Source organism: Cyprinus carpio, chromosome A11 (assembly GCF_018340385.1).
Source record: "Cyprinus carpio isolate SPL01 chromosome A11, ASM1834038v1, whole genome shotgun sequence".
Classification (NCBI taxonomy): Eukaryota; Metazoa; Chordata; class Actinopteri; order Cypriniformes; family Cyprinidae; genus Cyprinus; species Cyprinus carpio.
In genome coordinates, this window is record NC_056582.1 from 7132435 (window position 1) to 7149068 (window position 16634).

At 36.2% G+C, this 16634-nt stretch overlaps 1 protein-coding gene across 1 annotated transcript in view; it reads left to right on the forward strand.

Annotated features, from left to right (window-relative positions):
* Positions 1-16634, forward strand: part of arid3a (AT rich interactive domain 3A (BRIGHT-like)) — a 41727-nt gene continuing 25093 nt past the window's right edge. Inside the window, exons 1-3 of the mRNA XM_042766082.1 lie at positions 1-247; positions 11972-12472; positions 13331-13613. Of these exons, the coding sequence (XP_042622016.1) occupies positions 12162-12472; positions 13331-13613 (594 nt within the window). The 5' untranslated portion in view covers positions 1-247; positions 11972-12161. The remainder of the gene's footprint in view (positions 248-11971; positions 12473-13330; positions 13614-16634) is intronic.

Below are 16634 nucleotides of genomic sequence, written 5' to 3' on the forward strand. Positions count from 1 at the left end.
CGGGCCCCGCCTCAGATTAGACGCACATATGATGTTACAGCCAAATTAACCTCTATATCGAAATCAAATGAGGAAGAGAGAGGTGCTTTAGAGAGAGCACCAGCCATACTGTTTCTATTGGCTCTCGTATGTCCGCGACTGTGATTAAACTTTGACTACGTGAGCGTCGCGAGCGGGTTGCTTTTACAGACAAATCAGGAATGGTCCTTCCGCTTCCCAAGAAAAAAACTAAACGGAAGTTAAACTGGTAAGTGAAATGTGTCTTTTTTCCTCTCAGCCAGCCTACATTCACATTTCCCCGTTTGTGTTGACTGTATGGGAAATACATTACTTCAGGAGGTTTAATGAGTTTTCATTTCTGTCTTTGGTTGTTCAAAGCTGATCATATGATGATGTGTTAGTGTTGGTGTCAATGTATTTTACAACCATCAGAATAAACGCTCGAGACAAACACATATACAGTAACATCAGACACGCGATGTATATATGCAAATAAGTATAAATACCCGGGTTTATGTATTTATTTATTTCCTAGTTCAACTTGGATGTAGTTTTAATGAGATAAATGTTTTTTATTATTATTATTGTTCTTTTATTTTTGTATCTAGGTCGATTATCTTTGATCTTGTGGATGTGGAAGTTGTTTGTTTGTTTGTTTATTGATTGATTGATTGCATTAAATTGGCCTTTTTAAGGCAAATTGTATATATAAGTGTCCGGTAACTAATATATAGGATATAATACTTTTCTACTGACACAATAATAACCAATTTTTTTTTTTTTTTAATTCTTAGTAAAAAATAATAAAATATAATTAATGCCATTTTTATTCATGTGAAGTAGTTTGCATTCTAAATGTGTGCAGATGTTCTTCCTTATTTTAGGTTATGTCTAACTGTTAAATTTAAAATGTTACAATAGTCTCACTTCAGAATGAAGTGTCTTTAAAGCTGAATAATTATGCAATAACAATACATTGAAAATGGGAAATGTTAGAACACAGTGGTGTAAGTTGTGTGACGTTGTTTTCAGCTGGTGCCTTGTATAAATGCTAAATATATGATGGTGATTAAATAATCAATATTTAAAAGTGTGAAATCAATATCTGTAAAAAAACAAAAACAAATTGTCAATCTGTAATTTATTTATTATATTATATTGAATGTAATTATATATATATATATATATATATATATATATATATATATATATATATATATATATAATGAATAATATTTAACCTATTTATGCTATATATGTCCACCTTTTATAATGTGAGATATAACTTGTATCTGAATTGTGCATTATCTCAATATGCCTTCATATATGGATTTAGATCCCTATAGATCTGTCACTCCCAAGGGGAAAGGCAAACCTTTTTAAAGAGTCCTTTTGTTAAGACGGATTTGATTTCATTCTCTCCATTTTAATTACCTGTATAAATCAGCACAAAGCAGATTTCTCCAACCTTAATTAGATTGCTGTTCCACATATACAGAAAAGCACATTTGTTTGTGTAGTCTACACATGGCTTCATCACACACTTTACTGAAACACTACACGCAACAGCTGGAAAAGATATTTAATTCAGTATCTACTCACACTTAATCTTGGGATATATAGGCATTTAGGGAGCGTTTACACTACACCATTGTCAACTAAAATAGAAAACTTTTTATGCGACTTGGGTGTTCGTTTATACACTTTTAAAGCCGGGTTTCAAAGTTTTAGGAAATTATACTGTTATCGTCTCCATGTAACCTACCAAAATAAAAATTTGTGAGAATGGTGACGTCCTGCACATGGCCATTACATGTTCAGTCTACAGGTGTAGAAGCACAGTGTTTCTTTACAATGTGATATCGCCAACTACTGGCCTGGTATGCATAATCAGCTTTTTTTAGTCATTTTTGCAAGTCCAAGTAAGAAAGGATAGTTTTGACAACGTTGTCATCTGTAGGCAATAATAAATGAGAAATCTGTGTTGGATTTTACCATAATTTGGGTGCTCAAAAGCAAAACAGAAGAGAAAGTGCGTGTTAAAGTCAGTTGTTTGTTGCATTGCATTTCAAACTTTGGACAAATTGGGCAACTTTTTACTATGCTATCTAGAGTGTTTTAATCTCTTACTCTTTTTTTTTTTTTTTTTGGAATAACAAATACTGTGGCATGTTTGTCTGCTGTTGGGTGTTTTAGGTGCTATTAAAAATCTCATGTGCTGGTTTACGGGGCTGCCTGCTAAATGCCCTTTGGCCTGAGAGAGAGAGAGCGGATTAGTGTTAAAGACGTGTTTGGTGATATATTTCAGGTCTTAAAAACCTTACAAGCTGAGTCTAAGAAATGCTGTTCTCTCAAACCTATGCACAGGAAGCAACGGTCACAATTTCTAATAATGTGGTTTAGTTTCCACTGTGCCAGAAGACGTGATTCTATACCAGTCCTGTGGCTAGACTAGAGATAATGTAAAAGAGTCTGTTTGTCAGCAGTTTTGCATGACATGCAAATAGCTAAATTTTATAAAGTTGTCAGTAAAACAAACAGAAGGGATAGCAGCAGAAGAGGAACTTTAATGCTTGTTTGGTGCATAAGAGGTGGGAAAATGACATGGTACCATCCTTAATTGTGTTTTAATTCTTATTCCTTATGACTTGTTTCTTTAATTTTACAATTAATGTGCAAGTACCATAAACCATAAATCATAAAGCAGTTGCATTCTTTATATTTCAGGGGTGTTGTAGAGCTGCATGTGTGATATTGAGTGAGTCCTGGGGTTGTTTGTATGTGAAATAAGTCGTTGTGGGGTTTAAACTGATAAGGTGAGATATGAGCAGGAATGAGGCCCTGCATCCTGTCACACCTGTCGTGATCAGAATGAAGGAGCCGTATCAGCCGTCATCTTTTTCACAAGTTTTCAGGTTGGCAAACCTGGCTCTGAGCTGGCCAAACTGGTTTCAGCTTTGCGTGTTACTAGGTAGTGTTGAGCGGGATCAGATATCTAGTATCGCAGCTCAAGGAGGGAACTGCTCTGTTTTTAGATTAATCTATATGCGTGTCTCGGTGTGGCCATTTTAGCCCAGAGCTCTTGGGCAACACTTTACTCAAGTGAAACAGAAAGTACCATTTAAAAGTGGGTACAATGAATACAAACTACTGCTGTCATGGTACCAATACAATAAAATTCCACAGTTCTTACCAATTCCGATGTTGTATCAAAAACATTTAATTTCTTTAAATTGTACTGTTTAAAATAAGTTATTAATGCTATTAATACTTATAAGTAATTTAAATATTACTATGTAGCCTTCGAATATTGCTCAATTTTGTAAACATCGCTTTGTACAAGATTTAATCACAGATCTGTTTTGAAACATCAGATTGTTTTTGTCTCGTCCATTGCTGTGGTTATTACTTTATCAAACATACCAGATTCAGTCCACATTTTAATACGTCATCCCTCCTGAAACTTTGCAGTGTGTACTTGGCAGAATAAAAACTTAAAACTTTTATTCAGATTATGAATGGGTTTATACAGAAACCAAGCAAAGAGCACTCAGTTTATAATCAATGAAGCTATCAGTTCAGTATACACTCTCTGACTGATTGAAAACTCCTGTTATAATCGAAGTATCTCTCTGTACTGCACAACAAATCTCTTATTTACATTGAGTTTATACGGTTTATACTTTGCTGGTCATAGTGAAACGATTTGCAAGCATACAGAGTTCACACTGAACAAAACTCAAACTAAAAGCTTCTGATTGGCCATTGCATTCATACGCTCAATAAGCATGTCTGTGATTGGCTACAATCCTCAACGCTGCAAAAATATGTTGTAAATAGGATCATTTTACACTCCTCACACGAATATGGGAACGTTTAAAAGCAGCTGCTTATCAGCAGGTACCGGATTGATCGGTACTACAGAAGCTGCTATCGTTATTGTATCGACTTAGTACCAACTGTACTAAGTCGATACAATACAAACCTTAGTACAGTTAGTACCAACTGTACTAAGTCGATACAACTGTCAAAAGTACACTGTACTTTTGACAACACTAGCAAAGCACCATTGAAACAAAAATGCTATACAAACTGTGAGATAAAAAAAAAGCAAGTTGACGTTACATGTCACATACTTTGTGTGCTGTAAATCCCCTATTTGGAACAGCACACCCCTATTCTGTGTGCTGCATTCACAAATACACACTGCCCTTAACGCATTAGATGTGCCTATAAAAAGGCAGAGTTCACTGCTTCAGAATAGCAGGATGGAGGAGGATATGTGGATTCAGTTGAGTGGCTTGGCTTGGGTTCAAACTGCGCCTTTGCCAAAAGCCACATATTAAAACGTTTCTGTGGTGCACTGCTGTTCACCTCAAACACCTGCTAAAAAAGTGATGATTTCACTGTTTGGGAGTGTGCCATAAGGGAATCCCAGCCAGCTGATCTTTGCTTTTCTTTCTGCCAAGCTACTTGGGAGCGACTTGGAGAGACATTCTGGTAACAGAAACTGCATGCTTTGTCAGACCTGTGGTCTGGAGCGTTTTTGATCATGGTCTAATTTGGTTAACAAACAATTCTGGCGTATTAAGTCTGGCAGTTTGCCATCATAGTTGCAGGCAAACAAAATCAACAAACTGGATTTGTTGAATTACAACATTAATCATCTGTGCTCTTTTGTGGGACGTGTATTTAATAGACTGTCGTTAACTGAAAAGACTGGATTCTTTAGGTTATAATACAAAGCGAAATCATACCCTCCAACAGAGTCTTACGTCAAACTACCAACTGACTGGTAGAGCCAGTTTATTTCCATCAGGCACATACCTTACAGGCTGCTAAATTAGCAGTCCTAATCTACCCCCTTTGAATGAATATTAAAAACTGCACATGATTTGCATGTTTTGTAGTAAAAGTTGAAAAATGTCAGTGTGGTCTACTTTCACTCTGAGCTCCGTTGTTGATGGGGATCATAAAGAGTTAAAGAACAATAACAGCATTCACATGAAGATTCTGGAATGCAGAGATGACAATATCGACAGTTATAGACCCGAGCAGTGTTGTTGTATAGTGAATTCAGTCAGAGCTAGAAAAAGAACTATAGTAGTATAATGTGATGGACTTTTATGATACACTATTGATAGATTTTTTATTCTATGGAAGTCAGTGGGGTCCATCGACTGTTTGGGGTCCATTTATGTTCAACAGAAAAGAGATACTCATACAGGTTTTATTTTTGGGTGATTTAGGGTTCAAATAAACCTCTTTCTGAAATCGGGTTGCGGAAAATTAGTGCAAAGAAACAGTGTGGTAATGAACTACTGTGTGGAAACAACTACTGAACATATCACAGATTTAGTTCCTATATGTTAAAGGTTCATATAGAGGAAATGCACATTTGTTTTTAATATCATAGTTTAATGAGCTTTTCAGAATGCTGGAAGTTGACTAACACCAACACATCTGTGGACTTTAGGTTAAAACTGATCTGAATGTAGGCTACAGGAACATGCATATCTTATGTCCTTTTTCTGCTCACCATTTATTTCAGAATTTTGTCACCTTTTTAATCAACTTTTTGAAGTACTATTAATATTCCATGATGTCTTCTAGTTCATAAAAGCTGCACTCATAATGATTATAAAAGCATCAGCCTAGTTTTAGCATGTCTGTCTGTGTGCTGTAAGGGTGAAAACAGCCTTGGAAAAAAAGTTGACTCCAAAAAAGATTTGTGGCAACACGTTTGAACAGAATGCATAAGTCTTTTGCGTTTGCCGCATGTCTTCCAGACTTCCACTGGCTGTTGAAGCACATTTTTGGCTGTTTGTGTTTACTACTGTGAAATCTGGTTTCTTGCATCATATCAGCTCCTTTGAAGCTGTAAATTTGACGTATGTTATGTTACATCCTGTTTCTGAAAAAAAAGGGTGTTGAAAACTTTTTTTAGGCGATAAGTGCCATCACAGTTAAACATGAAGACAGTTTATCGCTTTTTAAATCACATCATGTCAAACCATGAATATTATATTTACTCTCAATTTTTGTTAGAAGTACAAATGCTTTGTACCTTACATCTTCTAATTTTAAGGAAGAAACTTTGTGTATGTATAGTAAATTGTTTGCCTTCTCTATTTTTTTTTCTATCTGTTGTTTGTCAAGTCTTCTCAATGGCACAATGTCCTCAAGAATACGGGAGGTCAGGGCCAAACATGTGAAATCATATGTACACTTCTGTTCTCGTTCTGTTCTGAGGAAGGAAGTGTCATGTATGTGGAGGCCCATGCTTTCGTCCTCAGATTTACCCACAGCTCTTACACATGCCATCATCATGGGACCCGTGTAAGAGATAGTAATGAGGTTATGCAATTGACTCACCTTTCTCTAAAACATTACAAAAACAGATTCAAGAGACATCAGAGGCACTTGAGATACATGCCCAGGATCTCTCGCTGTAATTATATGTAAAGTCTTTTTCTGTGTTGCCCAACACAGCATAAAAAAAACAACAACAAAAAAACCCCACTTTAATTACATCTATCCCTTTATGAAAGTCAAATCAAGACAAGTCACCTTTATTTATATAGCGCTTTAAACAAAAAAAGCAACTGAACAATTAGGAAAGCAGTGTGTCAATAATGCAAAATGACAGTTAAAGGCAGTTCATCATTGAATTCAGTGATGTCATCATGCAGCTCAGTTCAGTTTAAATAGTATCTGTGCAATCATTTGCAATCAAGTCAACAATATCGCTGTAAATGAAGTGTCCCCAACTAAGCAAGCCAGAGGCGACAGCGGCAAGGAACCAAAACTCCATCGGTGACAGAATGGAGAAAAAACCTTGGGAGAAACCAGGCTCAGTTGTGGGGCCAGTTCTCCTCTGCCAAGCCGAAACCAGCAGTTCAATTCCAGGCTGCAGCAAAGTCAGGTTGTACAGAAGAATCATCTGTTTCCTGTGGTCTTGTCCCGGTGGTCGTCTGAGACAAGGTCTTTACAGGGGATCTGTCGTCCTGGTCTCCGCTGTCTTTCAGGGCTATAGAGGTCCTTTCTAGGTGCTGATCCACCATCTGGTCTGGATACAGACTGGATCTGGTGGCTACGGTGACCTCGGAATAAGAGAGAAACAGACTAATATGAGCGTAGATGCCATTCTTCTAATGATGTAACAAGTACATCGGGTGTTATGGGAAGTGTTCCCGGTTCCGGTTTACCTAATTGATGCAGCCTAAAAATCCTTTAACGGATTTGGATATTAGAAGCATATTAGTATGTTATGTGTAAACCAGATTAAAGAGATAGGTCTTTAATCTAGACTTAAACTGCAAGAGTGTGTCTGCCTCCCGAACAATGTTAGGTAGGTTATTCCAGAGTTTAGGTGCTAAATAGGAAAATGATCTGCCGCCCGCAGTTGACTTTGATATTCTAGGTATTATCAAATTGCCAGAGTTTTGAGAACGGAGCGGACGTGGAGGACTATAATGTATCAAGAGCTCGTTCAAATACTGAGGTGTTAAACCATTAAGGGTGTTATAAGTAATAAGCAAGATTTTAAAATCTATACGATGTTTGATAGGGAGCCAGTGCAGTGTTGACAGAATCGGGCTTATATGGTCATACTTCCTGGTTCTAAAAACCCCATTATTAGTTTTTATAAAAATTTTGAAACGTTTTGGGTTTAAGGCAAGACACCCCAGGTGAATAGGGTAAATAAATTAACTAATAATTTTTTTTTTTCTCCCTGAAAATGTAATTTTAAATATGCATTATTTTGCATACATTTCCAGAAGAGAAAACTGAGCACTGGATTAAGCCGGTTTCAAAATTGATATCATTTTGTTGATGTAGATTTTAAGGTTTTTACACAAGGGTTTTTGGATTTCTCTTTCTCTCTTTTTTATTTTATAAATCTGAAAATAAACTCTCTTTTTTTTTTTTTGGGAATACAATGTTGTAAAAATTAAGTGAATCATATATGGACAAACCCCTCTGTGAAAACCTTCAGAATATAGATAGGAATATGTTTGTAAGTGCTGCTGAAGTGGAGATTTCTGGCTTGGTGCAGAAGAAAAATCACATTTTGAGAAAAGGGCATTTGGACTTGTATTATAATTGAAATTTACAGACACAAATAGAGAAGGGGCAAACAAAGCAATACTTACAGATGGATTTTGGATGCTTTCTTTCCACTAGTTTGAAACAACACTTGATGAAAAGCCAAATAGCCCAAAATCTCAAAATTGACTGAGGGATGGCTGACTGCCTGTAGAGTCTCATCTTAATTACTAATTTGTTTATTAATAAAATAATGGTAGAATATGTCTCCCATTTGACAAGCCTAATAACAGTCAACTTCTGTTTTGTTTTTATTGAATTGATTTAGCAAATTTATATTGTGTAAAGATTCTCTTTTTACAGTATTGATGTGCAGATTTTTATAATAAAACTGTGTTAGCCAAGTATGTCATGTTTTTCCATTATATGGGTCACCCTGCAGTTTTTGTTTGCGTTATCAAGCATTCAAACCCCATTGATTAACCACTGCACAAAATGTTCATAATCCTTTGTTCTCAAAGTCTCAGCTGAGCTAATGTGTCAGTTTTTGTTTCATTTTCAAAGTGAGAATTATCAGACTAAACTGTAATTAGTAAATAATCAGAAAACATTTAGAAATAATTTTCAGCTAGTTTTAATGATTTTGAAAATGCTCATTCAGGTTCTGTAGATACTTGGGTATTGAGCCTGACACCGTGGGAATCTATGATGCACAAAAATTCCCCTTTAAGACACACATCCCCTAAAAGATTCCACTGTGGACATTTAGAAAGCACAGAGATTTGAGTCTGCTTTTCCTTGGAATATATTGTAGCATGACAACCGATCTGTCATAACATTTTGATTTGTTTGAATAACAAGTGTCTAGGTCTCAGTCCCCATGAGGAATATTCAGATGCTGGCACACCGGTAATGTAAACTTACCAAATGTAGTTTGGTTTCTGTTTATCACATTGGATGTTTCTTATAAACTAGATTGACTGCATATTCATGTTAAACCTAGATTTGGTGTTATCCAGTGGTATTAAATGCTTAGCAACCTGTTTTATGTTCGTAATGTGACATTTCTGTGTGATGTAAAGAGAAAAAAGTGCAAAGGTACTTAACAGGAATTATTGTGAAAAGTGGGCATTCAAGAATGTAACCAAACAGGTATTTGGCTATTGGTTAAGTGAAATCAGTCGACAAGGAATTTAATTTCAGCGGCACAACTTAAGAGGTTTTACATTTTGATTAAAGATTACTTTATCAAATGTGTTTAGATCGTAAATCGAAACTATTTTGACCAATTACTAGAAGCTTCAAAGCAGTTTCTCCAAAAACAGATCTGACATTGATAATAATCCTGAGATCTCAGTGCTGGAGTAAAAAATGTCTCCAGACCAGAACTTCTCGGTTTCATTTCCATTACTTTGCATTTGCACATAAAACATGGCTGTTAGTCTGTGCAGTCATGCACTACAGTGACTGAAGATATTAAAATGTCAACCTTTTCAACTTGTTTGACTTTATCAATTTGCACGTTTTACTCTTTCACATGCCTAAAAGAAAAAAAAACAGTAGTCGTTGTTCTTTGTGCATATTCATGACGTATCAGTTTCTGGTCAGCCAGGAGTAAGTAATGGATATTATATTGAATGTATGGTGTAAATGCATGGGTTTCAGATCCTTATGATGAATCTGGATGTAGGCCAGCTTGTCGCTCGTTATCAGTGTGGAATTAGACCCTTAGTGCTGCCTTTATCTCCACAGTGTTTGCTCAGAATTCACAATCGACAGCTCCCCCATCCATCTCTGGTTTAACCCATAAACTCCTGGTGCCATGTAAGATATCATCCTTTAAAATATCATCTTTTGTGTTCACTATCAAAAAAAGAAACTCATACAGTTTTGAAATAGCTTGAGATGAGTAAATGAATTTTTAAATTTTGGGGAAAACTATCCAGGTTACTTACAGAAGGGACTGCATGATAAATTTATTCTAATCATGATTGCGATTTCTGCTCCTCTCAATTTATTAAGCATAATCGTCTGTCATAATTGCCCGCTGGTTATATATTCAAAAAACTTTTCCTTTTTAATTGGGTATTTGCATTATCTTGTACTGGTAACAAACCTTCACAAGTTTTCATGGTTGCAGTTGCCAGATGTTAAGATTTTAAATCCCCCAATCAAAGCTTTTTTCTTAAATCGATACTGTTCAGTGGTTTACTTGTAAGCTATAGTTTAGTGGTCTCTGAGTTATTCTGCTCAAATAAAAGTGCAATACAGCCAGTCTGTTCTCTTTCATGCAGTCATTTGCACTGTAACTGTTGAAAAGTTTTATATGCTGCTTTACAGCCACGGGCTATGGAGTCCCGCACATGACATGCAAGAAGAAATAAATAAGTTGTGTGCACAATTTACTAATTAGTTCCCTTGATGTACTAAAACGTGCACACGATTACTATTTCGTTACCTCGATTTGCTAATTCGTTCCCTCGATTTGCTAAATCATGCGCACAATTTACTAATTCGTTCTCTCAATTTATAAATCGTGTGCACGATTTAGCAAATCGAGGGAATGAATTAGTAAATTGTGCGCACAATTTATAAATCAAGGGAACAAAATAGTAAATTGTGCGCAGAATTTAACCTACTATTTTTTTTTTTTCTGCATGTTATGTGCTGGGCTCCGTAAAAGGCACAAGATACTAATTAAAAAAAAACTTAGATTGATTTCAGATGTCTTTAGAAACAATGGTCAAAAGTGTGAAGGACATTCTCATAGTAGAATATTCTCATCTCAGAATATATTTTATAAAATTATAAACAGGAATAGAGTAAATAATAATTCAGGCAAGTGTCAAATTTAGCATCCAGCCAGCACATGGGGCATCATATTGTGACATCTGTCAATTCAGTCAATGAAGTTTAGACACTGTCATGATGATTGTAGATAAAAGGTTTACAGATGCAGTGAATCGACTTAGGTGAGGTCATGACTGATGACAAATAATGAAATGCAAATGTGAGCAGGAAAGTGACAAGATCACACTGCTTTTGTCAGAAAATTATCGTTCATAGGCTGTATGTCTTGTGAATAAAAGTGTGAAGACGGTATTTCTGAATTACACTTAGGTAACTACGTTAGAGGTAATAAGTTTGTTTGATTTTTCATGAATCAGTTCAAACTGTTTTCAATCTGTCATTCTATTAATTCATAATTCTGATTTAATGATTCACTTTTGTATCATCACTCAAAAATGTTCACTGTGTATGCCATTTTTCATGTTCTGTTTCTTTCAACACCTTCTGATATTCATTCATGTTTATTTCTTGCTATAACTAGTAGTAAAGTGGAAGAGATGATCGGTCCATGTGTTGCTTGAACTGAGGCTGTTATAGTGATCTGTCAAACAACATTAAAGAGTGTCAAAACCACATTTATTGTTTGTAGTTTGTGATCAATTTGACAGAATTTGAAGGCTGAGACATTGCTTCATTTTAAAAGTAACAAAGCACAAAGCTCATTAATATTATTGGATGGCAGGTGCTACAAATATATAGTGAAGTTCACACATCAGCCAAAAACATCACAGACTAAAAGGTTGATCTTGAGATTTAAGAATCCATGTCACTTTCAATTAAAAATGAGAAATCAATATTGTTAATCCAGTGTCCACGAAACTGACATGTTTACCTGTTGTAGTTTATCCACGTTGTGTGCACAATAGCTGCTGACAGTCAAAACATGCCATAGGAGAAACGCTAATTAACTGTTGCTATTCTGGTCACTGATTTTGCCTTCCAAAACAATTTCAGTCGAAACTGAAAATTGTTATTTCGGCCCAAAACTTTTTGATAGCTGAAATTTCAGTGCAGCACCAATTTTTATATCTCAAATATTTTAAATTAACGTTTTATCATTTTTCTTTCTCAGGTAGGCCCCTGTGTGTGGGGGTCATCTTCCCCTTAGCTGTCAGCTGCTGTCCGTCGAGTAGAAGACCAACGCTTCCTGTTTCCTGAAGCCCTGCCTTCTGGATCAGGTTTATAGAAAGTTGTCCGGTCTGTTCTCGGCTGTTGGGGGAAGTGAAGGGGCCAGAATCCTAGTGTGTCCTATTTCCCAGGCAATGAAGCTGCAGGCGGTGATGGAGAACCTGCACAGACAGCAGAGAGCCAAACTGCTGATGGAGCAGGCGGGGCAATCGCATAGCCCCGCCCCTGCAGGGGAGGAGCTGAAAGCAATCTCTGTCTCTGAAACAGAGCAGGCACAGATGGAGGCGCTAGCAGCAATGCGTGCGGTAGCAGCTGGACTTCAGAGGGCCGACAGCCCCATGTCTGAACACAGCAGTGGAGGAGATGAAGTTGATGAGGAGGAGGATGAAGAGGAAGGGGAGGAGCAATATAAAGATATGATGGGGTCTGATGAGGAAGAGCAGATGTAAGTTGGCTGTCATATGCAAATTAATGCAAATAAGTTATTGGCTGCTACTTGAGCTGGATGTTTGACATTTTTTAAAGGGCATTATGTTGTGCTGAATTTGTGACATTGTTGACATACATATATGTTAAAAAAGTTTTGGAATAATTACGGGGGTTTTTAACGTTGTTGAAGTAAGTCACTTATGATCACCAAAGCTGAATTTATTTGATCAAAAATAGAGTAAAAACTGTAATATTGTGATATATTATTACAGTATAATAAAACTGTTTTCTATTTGAATATGTTCTAAAATGTCATTTATTCCTGTGACGCAAAGCTGAATTTTCAGTGTCCCATGATCCTTCAGAAATCATTCAATTTGCTGTTCAAGAAACATTTCTTCTTATTATCAATGTTGGATATTTTTGTGGAAACTATGATACACTACCATTCAAAAGTTTGGAGTAAGTGAAGAAAGAAAAGGAATTAATACTTTTATACAGCAAGGATGCATTAAATGGATCAAAGGTGACTGTTAAGACATTAATAAGGTTTTGTAGATAGGTATTTGTAAAGATTTGTGTTTCAAATGCTTTCTTTGTATTTATAAAATTTTCTATTCATCAGAGGATCCTGAAAACAAAATTGTATCATGATTTTCACAAAAAGGGTAAGCAGCAAAAACAGTTTAAAGCTTTGACGATAAAAAGAACATGTATTAAAGTCTTTATTAGTGGTACTCGATTATCAATAATAAAATACAAAATCAACATATTGAATGATCATGTGACACTGAAGTTAGCCCATAGCAATATTTCATTCATTTTAATGAGCTGCCTGAATTCATAACATTTCATCTCATGTGTTCCTGTGCAGAAAACGGAAATGGGATGAAGATGACTTTGAGGATGAGATGGAAGACGACTATGATGACGATCTAGGTGATGAAGGGCTACCTCCGGGCCGTGAGGCCGTCACCCCAGGCAGAGGCATCCTCTACTTATCCCACCGCCATTTACACCCTCACTCCCAGCTTCTTAAGGCTCAGCCTGGTTCTGAAAGTGAACCGCGGGCATTGACTCACTCCGCTCATTCATCCCACGGGCCGCTCCATGGACAGGACCACGCAGACTGGACCTATGAGGAGCAGTTCAGACAGGTCAGAAATTAACTTGCACACTAAAGGGCAATATTTTTCCCTTTGAATTGTCTTCCAGGGGCAATTTTTAAACCTTTGTAAGGGCAGTTTTTATTATTAATCAAATACCCAAAAATGAAAATTGTCATCATTTGCTCAAGTTTTTCCCAAACCTGTAAGGGTATTCTTCTTATATAAAGAATATTGGTAACCAAACAGTTGCTTGTAGCCATTGACTTCCATAGTATCGAAAACAAATAGAATGGAAGTCAGTGGCTACTAGCAACTGTTGAACATTTTTCAAAATATCTTATTTTGTGTTCAACAGAAGAAGGAAATTTATACAGGTCTGGAATAATATGAGGATGATAAATGAGGACAATATTTTCACATCTGGGTGAACTATCCCTTTAAATTTAACCAGTTACTGCAATTATTCACGATACAATAGAGTGTTACCACTCACATTGTTTCCAACATCAACAAAAGCAATCTTTACACTGCAAAGGTGGAGCAGAAGCTGCATCTGACATGGTGCTTATGTTTATTTACAAATGCTGCTCATGTACATGAATTTACACTAAAATTGCATGGTGTAAATGTTTTTAAAAAAAGAGGACCTCATTAGAGGGTAAATCATTATTGCTCTTGATATTGTAATAATTATTGAAGTCAATTAATAGAAAGTTTTTTTTTCTGACTACAGGCAAAATATAACATTTGTTTTAAAATGTATTTCTTTTTACAAAATATAAAATCAAGACATCACATTGGTTTTTTCAGTAGCATGAAAAACAAAATGGTTATTCAAACTAGGAATAAATTATATAAAGAATGCCAGCAAGAAAGCCGCGGTCCATGACTTCAGTCTAATGTGAGTTATGCACTTTTGCAAAAACTCCTGTTATAATCACTGCAGCTGTCTACACTGGAATATGATTCTTACTTAAACATTTTCTGGATTTGTCATTTTTGATGATTAAAGAATTCATGAACGCAGATTCAGACTTCTGTCAGTGAGTCAATGAACAACTCCAGCGTTCTCTGCGGTGATGAATCAGAATGCTTCTGTGCTTCTGATTGGCCATCGCATTCACAAGCTCAGCAGAAATGTGTGTGATTGGTTATAATGCTCAGCACTCCCAATTGTACATAAAAAGAAATCTGATGCCTAATTATACATTTTTTTTTTTTTTTTTTGTCCATTCACTTGTCCATTTGGGAGGCATTTTTATTAATTTTGGTGGCGATTTGGGTTTTAACTTTGGTTTTTGCCCCAAGCCCTCATCAGACCCTGGTGGGCAGGGTAATTCTAACCTGAAACAGGTCCTGCGACAATGATGTTAGTCTAAAAAAAATACAGACCAAATACACTCCTTGCACACCTGGATGGTTGCAGGTGTGTAAGATAAATGTTGTGTGAAGAATAGAGTCTGTTGTACTCACTAGTCCTAGTGCAAATATTTTTCTGGAATTGCAGCATATTATTGTAATGACATTCTTTGAAATAGCTGCGTTACAGTCTAATGACCTTCTTCAGGGATTGTGCCCGAAGATGTTTGTTGAAGCAAAACAGTCTTTCAATTTAATATTTGCAAGCAACGACAGTGAGCAGGACTTGAGGAAATAACTTGACTAATGTATCTGGGGCTGAAGCTCTATTGTTTTATGCTGTGGGAGATTTTGTGAAGTAAGTTATGAAAGTAGAACTCCTGAACTAAGCAATATACAGCCAGAGGCATCAAGTACATCTGACCGTCACTGCTCAAAAATGCACTACATTTAAATACTAACATTTTGTAGTTTTCGATTATATTGTTGCACAACTAATCACAAGTTAGAGGTGTTAAGACTGGAGCTACAATCCAGAAATTGTAAAAGAAGTAATTTTATTACTTCATGTATTTATGTTTGTTCTTGATGTTTGCTAAACCTGAAACGTATATCAAACAGTGACATTCCTAACAAATATGGTCTGCCACACAACTATATATTAGCTGTAGTTGTTTAGCTCGTAAGTGCAGCCTGGGGCTTGTTAAGATGTCATGTGACTCAAAATAAAGGAAGGTTTAAGACATAATTACTGATTTATCTCAGAACATGGAGCCAAATGCCGGATCATGCAGAATCCCACACATGCATATTTGTTGATTTCTCAAAATGAACTTTGAATATTGAAGGTCTCTCCCTCCTACATACAGAAAGAGTTCGGTAGCCCTGCTATTTGAGACAATGAAGAGTCTTCATTTGGAGCAGAGGTCATGACAACAAAACCTGTCAATCAGCTACGTTATGCACTGCCAGACAAATAAAAAAACACACTTCAAGCAATTTAATGTTTCTTTCCCCCACTGCATTAAAGAGATCAAATGAAAATAATAAAATAACAAAGAAACACATTACAGGTAACAGAGCATGTGGCAGGTCTGTTGCATTTACACTGCAAGACTTAATGCACAGATCTATTTTGTAATCAGATTTTGTATTTTTTTTTTTTTTTTTTTTTTTTTGTCATCAGCAGATGATAAAAATCGACCTGATACTCTCTACTACCGGTACTAGAGAAAGCCTGGTATTATGTTTTTAACATTGAAGTATCAGGTACAGGTACTTTGGAAAACACTAGTCAGTAAGATAATTTGTGGCTGATTTATGGAACTGAAAGGCAACATGCAGTAGCACTGTTGTGATTATGTTCCATGTCATTGTAACACTGCTTTCCCATAATGACTGTTTCATGTGCTCCAGAAGTGCTGTGACGTCTGTACCCTTCCTGGGGAATTTTTAAACCAAGATTTCCGATTAAGGAGCATTGCAGGTTATTATTTTTTGAATAATCAAGTTGGATTTGAACATTTTGTACCCTGCTTTTGAGTACAAGGTCATGTGATTTGCATATGCTGGGCATGTGATGTGCTGACTGAAGCGTTTGCAGGTGTTTACAACAGAAATGCTATTGGGGCTTTAGCGTTCAGTTCCAAGTATGATCTTCATATCAAGTCGTTGCTAGAAAACGTGAGTATTGTGGTCAGTTATGCAATC